This window comes from Mastomys coucha, unplaced genomic scaffold, assembly GCF_008632895.1.
Source record: "Mastomys coucha isolate ucsf_1 unplaced genomic scaffold, UCSF_Mcou_1 pScaffold9, whole genome shotgun sequence".
NCBI classification, from domain to species: Eukaryota; Metazoa; Chordata; class Mammalia; order Rodentia; family Muridae; genus Mastomys; species Mastomys coucha.
Window position 1 is genome coordinate 50,095,644 of NW_022196915.1, and position 17,796 is coordinate 50,113,439.

Here is a 17,796-nt window from a genome sequence, read left to right on the forward strand (position 1 = left end):
GCTCATGGAAGTAGTCACCTTTCCCATCTCTGTGCTCCCTACTTGGTACCACCCATTCTCTCCATTGGCTTTTGGATGAGGGTGAGGCTGAAGAGAGCCAGAGTACACCCTGTACTTCCCAGACCCCATGAAAGTCGTGGATCAAAGGCTCCCTAGGCTAACTCATCTCACTGAGCTCTTTGCTCAGGCCTTCTCTGAGTCTGTTTAGAAGCAGTAATTAAAACAAAGCCACACAGTGAGAGATTGAAGTGAAGACCCTCACCTAACCCTGCAGGCCGCCACCCACTACATAGAAGCGTGCAGGAGTAGGAAAGCCTTCCTCCCCGCCTGTGTTGTTTCTCTCAGGATTTGGTACTGCTCATCAGCCTGTCTGAATTTGGACTTTCTCCAAAAAGCTCGCTGGCTGTAATGAGAGCTCCCTTGTCTGAGGAAGGCAGCTTTCTAGGGTTCAGCTGCCCCAGGTGTACTCAGAATGAAGGCTGGCACCTCACCTCAGCACAAAAAACAGACAGCAGGCGCCTGGGAAGGGCCTCAGAAAGCCACTCCCAAGTTTTCACACTTGGAGAGATCTGAAGAACGCAACTATAGGAAAGTACAGGGGCAGAATATCAAGAGTTGCTGTGCCTTCCTGGCATGCTAACAGTCAGAGAGCCTATGTGAAGAGATGGACTTGCCTTATACAACCCCCTTATACAGAGAGCCAGACTGAGGCTCAGATGGCCTGACAGCCCAGATCTAGGGTCAGATCGCAAGCTCAGCATCTCAAAAGGTTTTCTAGCTATGTGCGTGGAGCTTCTGGAAGCTGAGGCTGCTGCTGGGGGAACCTCAGGGATCACATAATGGGCTCAGAATCCCTCAGAATGATCAAGGACCCTCAAGGCACTATTACCTTGCCCAGAGAAGACAAGCAATGAAACTGGGTTTCTCTGCTATGGGTGGGCTGGAATGTTCTTCTCATTTCCTAATGATGCCATAGTGTGAGTAGACTCAGACCCTAGGGAGGGCAACACCCAGTGCTCTGGTCTGCTCTCCTCAAAGTCCAGGCTTGTAGGAGTGGTCCTGAGCAGAAAGCTCTGCTCTCACCTTCCTGAGGATCTGTGTGCCTGTCAAGAGGAACCGCACATCCTCCCTCAATGGCCCTCAGTTGCTCCCACACCTCCCCCCATTTTGACTTTCTGAGTCTTCACCTCCATCTAATCCCAGTTCCTGCCACTGTGATAAGGTATCCCCTGAATTAATTCTTCTTTGGATTAGGGATTCTTTTTTAACTTTTAAAATACTGATTTGATTCATAATCACTAAAATGCAGAAAAAAATTCATGCATTTCAATAGGTAGAAAGATAAATTGTTTTTCTACCCATTCCCTAAGAAACACAGCCACATCTCAAGTGTACTACACTAACGATGTCCTATACTAACTGAAAGAAGGCTGGGCTCATAAAATGTAACAAAGTAACAGTCTCAGAAGGAAAGAAGATCCTCATCAGGGTGGAGATAGTGCCTGTGTAAAGGCAGAAGGACCAGTTTGTGTCACCATGAAGTCAGGGGCTAAAACACAGGCAAGTCCATCAACATCTCTATTTCTTCTCTTTTTCCACACAAGGACAGCATATGCTCCAAGAGGCTGAGCCTAAAGCTTTTCATCTGGGCCTTATTTTGGATGCATTTCCACATCAGTTCATTCCTGTTTAGAGTTTAGCAGAGATATGTTTCAAACCCAAGTTCAACTCATGTGCCTCCTACTGTGATCTGCCCTTGCCCAGATCTCCCCGGATGTGAGATGCTAAAGCTGGGAGCTCAGGTCTGCTTCTAACTCACCCACACCTTGATATGATGGGCTAAGAGCCTTGGATTATACCCTTCACTAGAGCCAAGCTGATCAGCTCAGAGCATAGCTGGACCCCTTGCAAGGTGGTGCTGCCCCTGTGGGAGAAACATCTTTCCACAAGAGTGAGTCATGAGTCTGTTCAGTTTCCCAGTCTAGCTCCAGCCTGCAGCTTCTCTCCTGCAGAGGCTGCAGGTTTATTTGCTTCCTCTGATGAGGTGAGGTCAGGTGTTGTTGTTGGAACCGGAAGCTGAGTGTGGATGAAGGGTGGGGCTGTGGTGGGTATGAGGGTGGCCGGGGCAGTAGACACCTGTCCTGAGTCTGTGTGGGATCCCACTTGGCCAGGTCAGCTAGCTCTGAGGACCTGTCCAGAGGAGAAACCTGTGTCCTGAGATCCAGACCAGCTGGCTTTTCCCCCTGTTTCTCGCTGAGGGATCTAGGTGAGTCACTTGGCTTCTTGGAGACTCGGGTTCTTGCTTTGTGGATTGGGTGTTAAAACCAACCTGCACTTGCTGCAAGGTTTTCCATGGGCTCAGAGAGGTAGAATGGTTTTACAGACAGTAAAGATGCTCTGTCCAATTTTATCAGTTGCTCTGCGTGGAGGCTGTCAAATTGCCTCACGTCTTGCCAAGAACTGGCCCATAGAAGTCTCATCACTGAGCTTCATTTTCCCATCGTGGGAAGTGAGATCTGGGTTGATATGATTATTTTCCTTCCTACAGGCCTACTTCCTGTGCTCCCTTCTGCTTTGATCTGCACACCTCCAGCGAGCATAGAGAGATCTTGGAGGAAGCTGTCCCAAAGATTTCCTGCCGATGCTTGTCTGATCCTGCCTTCTGTGAAGCATGGCTGCTACAGGATTACTGGACAAATCATAGATCCTGAGCCACACAGCTGCTCTGAGAGGCGCGCTCTACAGCCTTGCTTGGCTCCAAGTGCTGCCAAGCCTTGAGACTCACTCCCAGCCCAACAATGCCTTCAGGAGCTATGGCCACAGTCTGATGAGACCATTACCGAGCAGGACTTGACCTTCCTACCCAGCAAGCTCCCCCGAGTGGCCCCCCTACCTCCCATGTCTGGCTACCAGGGCAGACTGGAGAATGTCTGTGCCCCGGATCCAAGTGGAAGAAGTGGGTGAGAAAGACAGGCCAGCAGGGGCAGCTGTACCTCCCGATGACCACCTCCTCAGCCTGAAGGCCCTCGCTGAGAAGCTGAGACTGGAGACCCGAAGACCTTCTTACCTGGAATGGCAGGCCAGGCTGGAGGAGCAGACATGGCCTTTCCCAAGGCCAGCTGCCCAGCCAGAGGCAAGCCTGGAGCAAGGAGCATGTGGAGGTGGAGAGCCTTTGATGCCTCTAAGGGAGCCCCGAGAGCTTCTCCCACCTGCCAGGAGTGCCAACAGGGGTGACGGGCCACTGACCACAGGCAAGCTGGAAGGCTTCCAGAGTATCGATGAAGCTATAGCCTGGCTCAGAAAGGAACTGGTGAGTGGCTGCCTGCCAAGAGGCTCATGTATGTGCCGTGCATGTCTCCTCCCCCACCTTTCTGTCTGACTTTGCTGCGTTCCCACATCATGTTTGGCTTCCCATCTCTGACTGTTTCCAATGGGCGCATCCAGCTTCCTCTTAGGTGAAGGGTAAATGTCATTTCTCAGTGGATACATGGGGGTCAGTCAGCCCCTAATTAAAGATCTAGAGGAAGCAAGTGTTAGTCCAAGGATCTGAGCCCACGTGGGTTCTCATCCTCCCCTCACCAGCATCAGAGTCTCCTACTCTTATTCCTGGACAGCTAAGGGAGGACCAGAGTTTACCTGAACTTAACTTCTCTCTAAAGCCCTCTCCTTAGCCACCCCAGTTACCTATAGGATTGGAGACTACCACTCACTCAGCAAAGCAAGTGGCCTCTTTCCCTGAGCTGGGAGTTGACACTAGCTAGATAGTGGGTCTCCCTGGGTGGCCAACTTTGGGAAGGGCTCTCAGTTTGGTGGTTCATAGCTGTAAGTGCTGGGGCTCAGCATGGGAAGTGCTGTTTGATCATTCAAGGGGTGCAGAACTTCCAGAAGAGGGCACATGATTGATCATGCCTGGGGTGAAGGCTTTGGCAAAGGATGTTGAATAAGAATCTGCCTAGAAGTCAGGGTGGGTCGGGCATTCCAGATGGAAGGAGTGAGCTAGGGCAGAAGATGCTGAGTGGAGCAGCAGCTGGATCCTTTTACTGCCCACAGGCAAAACAGACTACCATCAGGAACCTCTCCCACCATGGAAATCCTAGGAAAGGAGATGGAGCATCGTCTCATCCTACCCTAGGAAAACCACTAGGCCCCCCACCCCATAATAGTGGCTTCTCAGCAGACCCAGACCTGAAACGAAGCCTCCCCACAAGCTTTAGCTGCTTCTCTGAGCCACCTCTAGGGCCATCTTACTCCAAGGAGCCAGCAGTCAAGGGCCAGCTGCCCTCCAGAGCTGATGGTAACCCTCCAGCCAACAGGAAAACAGACTTGGTTTGTTTTGGTGAGTCCTGCAAGACATCTTTCCACTGGGGCCTGAAATTTCTTATGAGCTGAAAGAAAGCATTGGAGTTCAGGGTGGTGGCAGCTCAGGAGACTGGGCACTGGGTTGAGAGGACCTCTTTAGTTGATATTGAGAAGCTCGTTCCATTGTGTATGCTGTTAGGGACAAGCATGTGTATGCTTGCTTTTGGCTTTCACAGAAGACAGGGCTCCTGTGGATTCTTGTTTTGTGACTACAGGGTGGTCACAGGAACACGAGAAGTGGAGAGGTGGTCATGAGACAGACCCTGAAAGCTGCACCCTGAATTCCCAAGGCTAAACTGCTTTGATCTGTTCTTCACAGAGGAACAAAAAATATTCCCATTAGCCAAGGATGCAATTTGTTGGTTTGGGGTTCATTTGAGAGTTTATTGCTTCTAGGACAGGAGTTGTTTACATAAGTTCACATTCCTTGTGGGCTCTCCTTTGGAATGGGGAGTAGAGAAAATTTTCCTCTGAGTGAATGGAAAACAGTAGGGGCTTCCTTCAAGCTTCCTGGACACCTCCCAGTATCCTTTAGATAAAAAGGTACCAGGGGAAGCCTTGGAAAGATCCCAGTACCTCAGGGTATGATGAACATCTAGGACATGATGCTGAGCATCCACAGTCTTTAATGGGTGGTTAAGGCAGCACACAACCTAGGCTGAGAACATTGTCTGAAATCTATGGGGCATACTCATACCCATTGCCAGGACACGTCAAACCAAGCGAGGCAAGGTACCCCACCCAGAGTATGCTGGCTAATAGGAGGAGGCCAGCAATATTCAGGTAACTCAGACTGTAGGATCCCAGGGCAAGACAGTCATAGTCAGGACTAATTTGGTTGCCAAAGGCAGTCTGATGTGGGCACAAGAAATATGTGCATTAGTAACATGCCTTATACCTATGACATTTTCTATTCTCCTGGGTGACCGTAGGTGAGTAATGATGAAGAGGATGATGACAGACCTGTCATGGTGCTCACTGTGTGCCAGATAATTCACTCACATCTATCTCATTGCCGCGTGACCTTGCTTTTTCAAACTCTCATTTCCAAGGTGACAAAAGACTCAGAGAAAAGCCCAGCGGGGAATGAGGAAGCTGGCATTTGAACCCTGGGCCATAGAGTCACTTTGCCAATGCTAGTCTTAGCTACTGCCATAGAAGACAGCATGCTCCATAGGCAGCCAGTTTCCCTAAAATGGAGCTCGCTGGGATGGCAGCAGACAACAGGGTACCTGTTGGAGGCAGAGAGAAGACTACGGTTGAATGAGAATCCCTACGTTCCACTCAGTTTTACAAAGGTCCTGGGCACTTGTGTCATTGTTCCCATCACACAGATGAGCTCGATGAAGCTCCTGGGAGTCAGTGAACCTGGCCAGGAAGTGACAAACTGGGGCTCAGATCACCCGCCTGGGGAAGGCCCAATTGATCATGCTGGAAAAGTCATTGGGCCTTGGATCTCCAGTGTGCATCCAGAACCCCCACCCCTGAGTCTATTTTAAGGATGAACATTGTATTCTGTGGGTCTGGGAGGGGGGTTAGGATTTGGAATTTCCAGTATGTACAAGGGACACTAAATGTCATATGCCATGCCACGTCTAGAGTACCAAGGAGTGAGAAGGGTCCCAAGGGACTGTGAAGAGACTTCAGAGGACAGATCTTGGACTCCCCAAGCTTGAGTCCAGACTCTGTCCCTGACTTAACAGCCCCACAAAGCCAAGCTCAAACAGCAAAGAGTTTACCGAAGAGCTCCCACCTAACGTCCCCATCCCAAGGGTGCTTAGCACTGCTCACCCAGAGCCTAGCAGGAGCTCCAATGCTGAGTTCAGGACTCTCGTGCCCAATTTCACCCTGTCAGAGATCAGACACCAGCAAAGGCAGCTCCTAAAACACCTAGCCTCAAGTCTGTTTCAGCTGAAACCGAAGCTTCATGCTATTTTGCTAATTTATCCATTGTTCAACATCAAGGTGCCTCTCAAATCCACCTATTTTTGAGGCCCCAGTGAAAATAGTTTGCATAACCTTTATTATGCTGTATTTATTTAAATTCGGAATCTGGCTTTCTCTGTTCCTGGGCACTCCTACCCTCTTTGCTCATCTGTCAGACTCCTGTGCAAATGTATACTTTCTCCCACATGTCCAAGGAAGCAGACTGAGTGAGACTCTATAATCCCAAAGTCAGTATGTGGCCTTTCCCCCTCCACACTGCCAAACACCCAACTCAACCCAAGGTTGTCTGCAGTCCTGCGGATTGGAGTTAGAGACCTTTCTTCTCATGTTAGGCAAGTGTCCTTCCATGGAACAATATCCCCTTCTATTATGCTTTTTGAGACAAGGTCTTCCTAAGTTGCACAGACTGACTTTGCATTCACTCTATAGCCCAGGTAAGTCTTGAACTTGAAATCTTCCTGCCTCTGCTTCAGAAGTAGACTGATTTTAGGTCTCTGCCACCAGGATCTGCTTTTAACAGAAGTTTTGGTCCTAGCAGAGGGCAGCCTATAGTGTGGGAAAGCCACGGCCCTGGGCAGCAGGAGTCTGTCAGCTCCTTGCCACTGAACATAGAATTCCAGTTGCCCTGCTAGCTCCCTTTGGTCAGGGAACCTGCTTAGGCCTGGGCCTGGAGCTGAGCTACCCACCAACTGACCCTCAGTGTCTCACAGTCAGTCACCCATCCTCCATCTTAGCACTGTGGTCTCGCTCAGAAGTACCCCTGACAGACAAGGAGATAAGAAAAAAGGGCCAGAACACATTCGGCTCCGTGAGAGGTAGACAAAAGCAAAAGCCGTAATCGCCCAGGTTCTGTGGTGAGAACCTGAGAATCCGCAGCACCTACACTGGTGTTAGTTTCCTGCAGGTGTTGGATCCCTGCAGGCAGAAGGTGTTTATAGTTGTTAGAAAACAGAGAGAGGAAGCTGACAGGCACTAACCAGGCAGGGCCTGTGTGTCAGAGTTGGAGACCTGGGTCCTGGCGGTGCCCTGTGGCCTCAGTTTGATCACTAGCTGGAGTTCTTAGTGGTAAATCTTGGCAAGCACACAGCTCAGGCCCATATCTTACCTGCTGGACACTCAGCCAAATGGCAGGTCATGCTCACTGTGTGGGATGGAGGTGAGTGATGATGCTGGGGGAAAGAATTCTGGTGCTCCCAGAGCACTTTCATATGGTGCTCCCAGAGCACTTTCATATGGTGCTCCCAGAGCATTTTCATATGGTGCTCCCAGTGCACTTTTATGTGGGAGTGCTCCTAAAAGCTTGAGACTGTTTGCTCTTCCCACTTTATAAAGGAGAAGTCAGGGGCTCAGAAAGACCAGAAGTCTTAGGTCAGAGAGGGGTTAAGTGACAGCCAAGGATGGGGCTAAGCCTGATAGAATGGCACCCCCTTGACTCAGGGGCCAGGATTCTTTCTTGTTTCAGAGACCTATCACATGTTCATATCACAAGCCACATGCTGTAAAAGGTGCGCTGTAAAATGGGGGTAACAGATCCCCACCTGTCAGGCTATTGAGAAAGGAAGATAAAGAGGAGGATGCAAAGGCCAGGATCCAGGCTATGTGTGTTTCCTTCTGTGGCAACACTTGTTGCTCACAGCTTCCTTCAGAGGTGAGCGGTATGGATAGTGTTACCTCCCCTATTGTACAGACAAGAAAACTGATGATCAGCATGGGGATTTGAACTCATATCTGCCCAGCCTCAGAGCCCACACTCCAAATGGCTGCTGTATCCACTGCTCCTTCGGTCAGTAAGCATGAAGGTGCCTTCTGCTTGCTCAGCACATCCTCTCAACTCCTGGCATTTTGCTATGTTATTCTCCAAAAATCAACTCCATTTTGCCCTCTTTCCAAGTAATTCTTTCCGCTCCATATGAGGAAGTGTCATATGCTAACACAGCCCAACCATGGTAGTCTTGAGTATCAAAAGGGCTAATTCAGTTCTAAAATGTGTGTGTGTGTGTGTATGTTTAAATCAACATGTGTTGACCTGCTTGTGGGGTATGGTAGTACATTTAGATACAATATGTGGTGGTCGAGTCAAAATGAGCATTTCCACTTTTTCATGTACTACCCCAGTTCTGTGGTAGGAACACTCAAGTTCTCCTTGAGTTATTCTGGAATATATACTAAATTATGCTATCTGGGTAGTTAGAACTGGGCTAGGACTGCAGTGCAGTGGTACAGTGCTTGTCTTCCATTCATGAGGCCATGGGTTCAATCCCCAGGACTACCAGAAGAGTATTGGACTGGATCTCTCCTGTTTTGCTACCCATTACCGAACCTCTCTCTATGTCCCCATCCCCTTCCCAGCCTCCCGGGATCCCTAGCGTTCAGTTTTATCTGCTTTCAAAAGAGAGTGAGAACATGTGGGGTTCGTCTTCCTGGCTGGGAAAGCCCCTGGCTTATTTCACTTAGCATAATGCTTTCTAGTTCTGTCTACATCGGTGCAAACATGAAGGGGTCACAGTTTTAAGGTAGGATAGTAAATTGCATTTTAAAAGTCATTCACCTCTTGGTTGACATCTTGGTCAATTACACATCTTGGCTATAGTGGACAGTCCTGTAGAATATATGGGAGTACATTAATTTCTCAAGTAGTCAAGATAGATAGTGTGTTCTCTCTCTCTCTCTCTCTCTCTCTCTCTCTCTCTCTCTCTCTCTCTCTCTCTCTCTCTCTGTGTGTGTGTGTGTGTGTGTGTGTGTGTGTGTGTGTGTCTAGCTCTGCCTTATACCTTTACCAGCATTTCTATTTCTTTTTTTTTTTCTTTTGGTTTTTTGAGACAGGGTTTCTCTTTGTAACCCTGGCTGTCCTGGAACTCACTCTGTAGACCGGGCTGGCTTAGAACTCAGAGATCTGCCTCCCAAGTGCTGGGATTAAAGGTGTACACCACCACTGCCCAGCTGAGGTGGTGTTTCTTTTTCTTTTTCTTTTTTATTCAGAGCTAAGGACTGAATCCAGGGCCTTGTGCTAGGCAAACGCTCTGCCACTGAGCTAAATCCCCAGCCTCCAGGTTTCTTGTTGTGGGTGTTTGTTTGTTGTTTAAAACAGAGTCTAATTCTACATCTCAAACTAGAACTAACTTATAACCTAGCCCAGGCCAGCCTTGAACTGGTTCCTCCCAAGAGCTAGGAATCATGGGTGTGTGGCCTCACGCCCAGCTTTGTTGTACTTCTGATTTGCATTTCCCCCAGTGAGCTGAGATGTAGAGGAGTTGGACATCTTTTCTTAAATTTGCCTGCTATGTTACTATATTGACTTCTTCTAAGAAGTGTCAAATCAGGCTTCCCACCCATCCAAGTATGTTCACCTAATAATGGGTTGTTTGGGGAGTGGAAGCCAGAGCCCCTGGTAGCTCTGAAAGTCCATCCTCTCATAAAGAAGGTAACAGTTTGTCTGGGGACTTTTCAAATATGAAAAATTGAAAACCTAGCTGAGCAGTGGTGGCGCACACCTTTAATCCCAGCACTTGGGAGGCAGAGGCAGGCAGATTTCTGAGTTTGAGGCCAGCCTGGTCTACAGAGTGAGTTCCAGGACAGCCAGGGCTACACAAAGAAACCCTGTCTTGAAAAAACAACAACAAACCAAACAAACAAACAAAGAAAAATTGAAAACCTTATCACATCTTTAGAGCTTCACACTTGTATAAAGTCAGAAATTCTCCAGGAGGGCTTGAAGGACCCAGAGCTCTCTTCCTAGCTTTGGACTATGGTCTGGCCTTCCCAATCAGTAAGTACAGGCCCAGGAAGGAGACCAAGTCCAAACAAGAGGCAATATAGCAGGCTCTTTCCTCCCTATTGAACCAGCCCAGGGGACTGGAGCCAAGGTGCCAGCTCTTTAGCCCACAGCCCACAGCCAGGGGCTACAGAACCACCCCCCTACACACACACACCCCATTGTCAGGAGAAGCTATTCCCAACTCTGTGGCCCTCCTAGGGCCACAACCTAGCAGAGACAACCTCTCCATGAAGCATACTCCTGCCTCCACCTGAGTCCACAATTCCCCTGGAAACCAATACACAATATGGAGCTGCTTCTGGAGCCTTTGAGCTTTTCTTTCTACAGGTTCCCAGAAACTCAAGTTTCCATTGAGCAAGACACCTTACCCGTACCACCTGCCTCCTTCCACTCTTGTCAGTCCAGGATTCACAGGGGTCAAACTAAGGTTAAAGTGTGCTGCATTGTCCAGGTTCCACACAGACTCCAACACAATACTGACTATAACAATGTCTGACATTATACAAGTCTTATTATAACAATGGCTGACCTTCAGGTGAAGCTAGACAAACACCCTGGCAGAATACAAGGGCTGTTTGCAATCCTCAAGAATTAAGTCTCTGTTGCCCAACCATGTGGAAATGGAACGCACTCTGCCCCTTCACACGTGCTAAGTTCCTGGCCCTCACACTAATTCTTTCCAGCATCTATCAGAGACAAATGGAATCTCTCAGACTGAGATAGCATCCGAAGCAGCCCCAGAATTAGGGGCTTGGCACATGTCCTTCATCTTGGTATTTTCTCTTTCTGTCTGTGGCCAATTCCCAATCTCCACACCCTTGCAAAACCTTTCTGTTGTCTGTCTTCGAATGTGATTGTTCCGGCTGCTCTACACATGTGGGTCACAATTATTTGTCCTTTTGTATCTGGCTAATGTCACTTAGCATAATGGCCCCAAGGTTCATTTATGTTGCGGCAAGTCTCCGATCTCCTTCTCCCTAAGCCTGGATAGCATCCACAGCGTGGATAGAGTGTTTACCTATGTTGCTGTTGGAATGTGCCACTGTGAACCTGGGTCACAGGTCTCTGTTGGAGTCCTTGCTTCCAGTTTGATGTGAGTGAAACCCTTGGTATTGAGTTTACTCAGGACATCCGAGGGATTTCTGCAGCCTTTGTTGTCATTGTCCCCAGTGCAGAGTAGGCATGAGCTTTGCTTTTCTCCTCAGGAGAGCACTTAGTGTGATCTTTCGCCAGTAAGCAGAGCACATTCACCTAAGAGCTTCCTGTTCTGGATTCTCCCCTCCTTTCTAGCTTTCTTCCTTCATCTTCCCTCAGCATCTCTATCAACTCTCCTCACTCTGAAGTCAGGAAACCTCTCCCTTCTCTTTCAGAGCCCTGTAATTACTGTTTAATTAGATAATCCTACCCTTGGGGGTTTGCCATCTACCTGAAGAAACAAGTTGATTCTCCTAAGAATCTTCTTGTTTGTCTCAAAATCACCAGTGTCCACAGGCAACAGCAGTCTGAACCACAGCACTGGCTCTCTTGGAAATGCTGCCTCCACCACCTCAGGTCCCTGGACACTCACTTACGACCATTCTCCTAAACCTTAATCCTAATCCTGACCTGTGGCATCACCACCCTTTCAGCACGGCCCGATTATGGGATTACTGGAAGAACAGACCACACCTCTGGATCCAGCCTGTGCCTGTCTCCCCAGAGGCAGGACAAGCCATCCTGGGGGAGGGATGGAAAATAAGTACATTCTACACTGAGCTTTAGAGGACAGTAATCGACCTGTGCTGATCTGAGTTCCTTAGGCTGGAGTCTAGTACCAGTGTCCTAGCCTAGGTGTTCCTGTGGGGGCCTGGCCTGGCCTAGAGGAAAGTGCTTGACCACCACAGGTAGCTACTGCCCCAGCATTCAGCCAGTACAACTTCTGGGTACTTTACAGCTTCTTGTCTGGTCTGGAAATGTCATCAGCCCCTCTTCTTGGGGAAGTGGAGGTAGAAGCTCAGGAAGCATTAGTGACTGGTTTAGCTAGCAGGAGAGGAGCCTCACTCACAACAGGTTCTCCCCAAGAAGTCTGCTGCCTCCAGGCCCTGGGAGAACCCCTGCTTGACTCAGGTGGTATCTGAATGTTAGCATTCCCAGGAGTGCTGGGCCTGAGTTAGTAAGACAGTACATGTGATACCTCTGGCCTGGGATTGGGGAACAGATAGAGAGACAGTACAGGTCAAGTGCAGGGAGCCAGAGGGTGGGGGGAATCTTGTTATCCATGTTATCCATAGTGACCTGTGTCCTCTAGGCATTGCTAAGGAAATTTAGTATAAAAAGCCTCTTAGCCATCCATGTAAGCCTGGAGATCATGATGGGCAATGAAACAAGCCAGTCACAAGAGCACAAGGGGTGTGTAGTGGGTGCTGGGAGGGGAGGATCTCTAGAGTCATCTAGTTCATTGGGATAGGCAGTGGGATGGGCTTGTCCGGGGTTGGAGGGAGGGAATGGGTAGTTTTTTTTTTTTTTTAATGAGCACATATTTTAGTTGAGAAATACGGAAAATTTCTGGAGTTGGGTGGTGGCTAGTGGTTGCACAGCAATGCATGTCGTTAACACTGCTGACCTGTGCTTCAAAATGACCAAGATGATAAATGCTATGCTATGTAGATTTTTTTCATTTTGGTTTTAAATTCAGGAGTCTTAGCTCTTCACATTTTAGAAAACAATTTATGTACTCTAGTGTGTATGTGTGTGTGAGAGAGAGAGAAAAAGAGAGAGAGAGAAAAAGAGAGAGAGAGAGAAAGAGAGAGAGAGAGAGAGAGGGAGAGAGAGGGCGGTACAGACAGACAGACCTAGAGTCAGAGAGAGACAGAGAACACAGAATGCTCACTAATTTTCTCCAAGGCAATTGCTCTGTATTCCAGACCCAATGGGCAAATGAGAACATTTGCATTCATTTGCATAACCACAGGGAGTCCCTCCTGGCTCTCGGGGCTCTTTTGGCTCCAGGCACCTGGTAGGCCCCAGAGCTGAGTCTGAGGACACAAAAGTACTAAAACAATAGCCACTTGCAGGCGTGGGCAGAGAAAATGTCCGGGTAGGACTGGGTCTCAGGTCAAGTAGGAACAGCTGGTGGCCTGTCTTAGTGACAAAGCTGTGTTAATGGGAAACAGGCTGCCCAGGAAGCCTAGTGAGGCCACAGTTACATTCCTTCTCTGCTGAGTCACAGCTGTGTGACAGGCTGAGGGACACCTTGAAGCCTTCTGAGCTCCAGTATCCTGACTTGCAAAATACAGACCTTCACGGCAGGTACCTCGGGGAGGCTGTGAGGTACCACAGGGTTTGGCGTGTAGATGGATTTTGAAAAGTAGTGCTGAGAGCTCTTCTCAGTACATCCCTTTCTGAATAGGAAATAGAGGTGCTGAAAACATCAGAAACCCTCTACAGGGTCTCTGAGCAATCTATCTCCAAGATTCCCTCTCTCTAAGAGGCAGAACCAGGTTGTCAGTCTCGTGGGTACCCACAGTCTGCGCTCCCATCACAGCTTTACCACCAAGGGCCTTTTGACAGTTGACTTTAACTTTTCTATGTGTGACTTGTGACATAGTAAGAATTTTACTCCACAGGCTACCATGAGGGTTAGCTGGAGTGGAAGCTCTGCCTGGTTCATAGTAAAGTAGCTTATAAATATCAGTTCATTTTTATGATTGACTCTTAGGAACCTTTATTTAGAAATGTATCAGTGGGTAATTGTAAGATATCTGATGAAAGAAAAAAATAGTAGGCTGAAGAGGGAGGGAGAGCCACGCCTCTTTAAGAACGTGGCTTACTGGTACTATCCCATGCCCCAGCAGATGGCCCAAATCTATGCATATATGGGCAGCACTAACTGGAGTCAGGATTTTTGTTTTTGTTTTGTTTTTGAGGACATATATTTGTAAGAGTGGGCAGGTACTAGGGCAAGCTAGAGGAAGATAAATGGATATGATCAAAACATATTGTGAAATGTATGAACTTTCAAATTATAGAGCATGTCATGGTAGCCCACCTACATGATCTAATTGGGACTGTTAAGTAGAAAGGCCCCCTTCTCTGGCCCATCACATCATCCCCCTTCCCACCCAGAAGCTATGTCATCAAATCTGGTATCTCCTTCCTCCTGAACCCCTTAAACTCCTTGAGCGCCAAAGGGTGGGAATGGATGGAAAGCAACATCAGGCCAGGACTGGCACAGAGAAAGACATAGACATAGCTGCTAACCTGGCACAAAGCTGCATCTGCCAATAACACTTTCCCATTCCACTGCATTCTTTTCACCTCTCTGGGCCAGGAAGTGTGCCTGCTGCCAGATGGATCTGTCAATGATCCGTGACATCAGTTAGGATTCCTACTAATGAGTGTCCTCAACGGATTCTATATAGCGGAGACTGCCATGCACCCTGCTGACTCAAGTCTGGCTTCTCCCTTCCAGGCAGAGATGCGGCTCCAGGACCAGCAGCTGGCCAGGCAGCTTATGCGCCTCCGTGGAGACATCAACAAGCTGAAGATTGAGCAGACCTGCCGCCTGCACCGGAGGATGCTCAATGATGCTGCCTTTGAGCTAGAGGAGCGGGATGAGCTGTCCGACCTCTTTTGCGACTCCCCTCTGGCATCCTCTTTCAGCCTTTCCACACCACTCAAGCTTATTGGCGTCACCAAAATGAACATCAACTCCAGAAGGTTCTCTCTCTGCTGAGAAGCCTTGGGATGGAAGGGGAACCAGAGCCAAGGGTGAGAGAGAGAGCACTCAGGCCAAGTTACCCAAAGTGGGTCTCCCTGAGGCCATGCTTGGGAGCAAAAGGCACCAGGACCTGGTAGTAGTATGCTAGGGGCTTCAGCTTTGCATACCTGGGTCTTCATGTTCAAGACCCAAAGAGTCTGCAGACACTATGTAAGACAGGGCTCTCAGTAGGATCCCTGTGGCCTTCCCCTCTATGGCCCACTTTCCTGTGTCCTAGGATCACTGGTGCTATGATGTTGAATCCCAAAGGGGACACCCCTCCCATACCCCTGCCAAAGCTTGTTCTTATAGAAAGCTCTACTCTAGGGAAGCTGAGGAGATTAGATTATGTAAAGTACACCCATCTCTCATGTTCTGTTACCACCCTCTTAGTGCTAGCTCTAATTGCCCCTTAGTAGGTGACTCTGCAACACGGGCAAGGACGTGGTAAGACAGGAAAACTTAAAGGAATAACAAGGTGACACATGGGAATGCAGGTTTCTCTTCGATGGCTACCAGCATGGAAGGAGCTCTGTCCAACTACTTTGAATGTCAGCCTTGACGCCGCAAGGCCATGCTATTTCTGGCTTGCTCCATGACATATGACATATGTACCTTGGATAGCTTTGGTAGAGCAACCCAGGCACCCTGCTGCCTCCAGTCACAACCACTTCAGTTACCTCACTGCCACCCACAACCCCAGGAGAATACCTAGCAGACCACTGGCCACTGGTAGCTAAACCAGGCAAGATAAGAGATAGATTTCCCATAAGTGAATTCTGCAATAGGGGGCATGATAGAGACCTCCTGGTGGGACCTGATATTGTCACCTGCATCACCTTATCTTTAGCACCAAAGACCCCAGAGATCCTGAAAGTCCATCCTGAGCCTCTCCCAAGACTGTGCCTGATCTAAGCAATGGATTTCAATTGACCGTGGCTGTTAACTAATGCGTTGCTAACTCGTTAATACCTGTCTGAGTTTTGTCGAAATGGAAAACCAGTTGAGTAAGCCAAGCAGAGTTTAAGCTTTAGTTTTGAGAGTTTTTCCCTAGCAGCAAGCTTGAGGTCAGTAAAATGTCAAGCTCTTCAAGTCAGGGAAGACCTGGTACAGCACACCTGGTCACAATCCTGTTAACACAAGTTTCTCAGACTCTGGGTGTGTCTAGTGAGGCCTGCTCATGAGCAGAAGGGCAAAGTGAAGCCATGAAAGACAATGACTTTCCTCCAGTTACCTGGCTGCTCCATGGCTATAGAATATTAAGGTGTGAAATTACTGTGAGTCAGGCCTAGATCTTCTGCCAATGAACTTGAACTCCAGAAGATGGTATTGATGCTCTCTCTGCCAAATACACAAGTTGCCAGCTTCTTTCTCCCTCCCTCTCAGCCCCTACTCATTCTTTTCTGGCCTAGCAATGACTAGTATTGGGGTGGGGAGGAGCGTAATGCCCAGATGGTGGACCACTCAGAGCTCTGCAGTCTCTACTGACTGTTCTCTGTATATAACAGTCCTTCCTCCTGATAATCCCCATGAGCCATGTCCACACACACCACAACACACCCAGACTGGAATGGAAAGATAATACTGAATGGTCTCTTCCTTGTGATTTCAAAGAGCTAGACACTTTGTGTTTCTTTTTTTCAAAGGTAGAACAAGGTAGCCAAGATTTTTTTAAGAGCTCTGAAGTCCTGAGGCCTTGACCCTAGTCTCTTCCTTCGAGACTACACAAAACACTGCCAAGTCCCAAGAGGCCTTTATTTCCCATCACCTCCTGTCTCTGGTCACCCCCAACTCCTAGGTGATATTCACCACATCACATGAGAGAAGGACCATCCCATATTCTAAAAACGATGCCAAACTGATTGTAAGAAATTAAATCGTTAGCCAGGCATGGTAGTGCACATTTTTAATCCCAGCACTCAGGAGGTAGAGGGAGGAAGATCAGGAGTTCAAGACTAGCCTATGATATATGGTAACTTCTCCAAGCCAGCATGGGCTATATGAGACCATTCCTCAAGACCATAAAAGTCACCAGTCATTACAGTAACTGACACCCTTAGCTTAAAGCAAAACAGAGTGATCGACTTGGATGTGGTCAGCAACTAAACATGTGACTGAGCAGTGTACTCAGCTAGGTAAGCACCCAGCATCTTCCACCTGCTTTTGTTCTCTGGGGAAACTTTGTCCTAGGCATGGGTTTGAATAGATTAGATGTCTCAGCTTAAGTTGCTCATTCCAAGAGAATCTTATTCTGGGATAAGGAAGGGGGTGGGGGAGGGGATCAAAAAAGGTGGAAGGGAAAGCTGTTTCGTCTTCTTACCGCCAGTGTCTGTTAGCTCTCTACCTTCCGTGGGGAGCTCAAACCATTAACTGTTCACTCTGGTTGTAGAATCCCCGCAGAAATGTCTGTAGGTCAGTGGCAACATTGGCTGCCTTCCTCAGCCAGCGTCCTGCCTTACAGTATGTTCATTGTCCTGGTTGGTGTTTCCTCATTAGCCATCTCTATCCCCCCTCTCCCAAGTGAGACATGAACTATCCACTGTACTGCCACAAGGTCATGTCCAATGCCTTCATAGCTTCAGTAGCAATCACAGAGGCTTAAAAGGCTTGGCCTCATCCAAGATCTACCCCTGTAGCAATACCAAGTGCTATTACATAATCAATGGACAATTTACAGTTTTATTTTTATGATTATTTGTTTCTATATTACTGTTAGAAAAAGTGAAATAAAACTATTTCAAAAGGAGATATACAAATAGAGACATTTACTGCCTTTTTACTTGTGGCTACAGCATACACAATACCAGACCATAATTAAATGGATGGATGCATGAATGGATGCATGGATGATGGATGAATGCATACATGCATGGGTGGATGAATATATGAGTGGATTGATGCATACATGGATGCATGGATGGGTGGATGGCAAGAAAGGAAAAAGATTCTCCAGCACCTTTCTCTAAGAAGGGTCACT

At 48.2% G+C, this 17,796-nt stretch overlaps 1 protein-coding gene across 2 annotated transcripts in view; it reads left to right on the top strand.

Annotated features, from left to right (window-relative positions):
• The window catches only part of Fam167a (family with sequence similarity 167 member A), a 30,547-nt gene extending 12,982 nt beyond the window's left edge, over positions 1–17,565 (top strand). The window contains exons 3-5 of one of the 2 annotated variants that reach the window (XM_031362131.1): positions 2,172–2,266; positions 2,549–3,310; positions 14,532–17,565. In XM_031362131.1, coding sequence (XP_031217991.1) covers positions 2,927–3,310; positions 14,532–14,795 — 648 coding nt within the window. In that variant the 5' untranslated portion in view covers positions 2,172–2,266; positions 2,549–2,926 and the 3' untranslated portion in view covers positions 14,796–17,565. The remainder of the gene's footprint in view (positions 1–2,171; positions 2,267–2,548; positions 3,311–14,531) is intronic. The other variant, XM_031362134.1, reaches the window with a different exon arrangement.
• Positions 17,566–17,796: the final 231 nt, after the last annotated feature.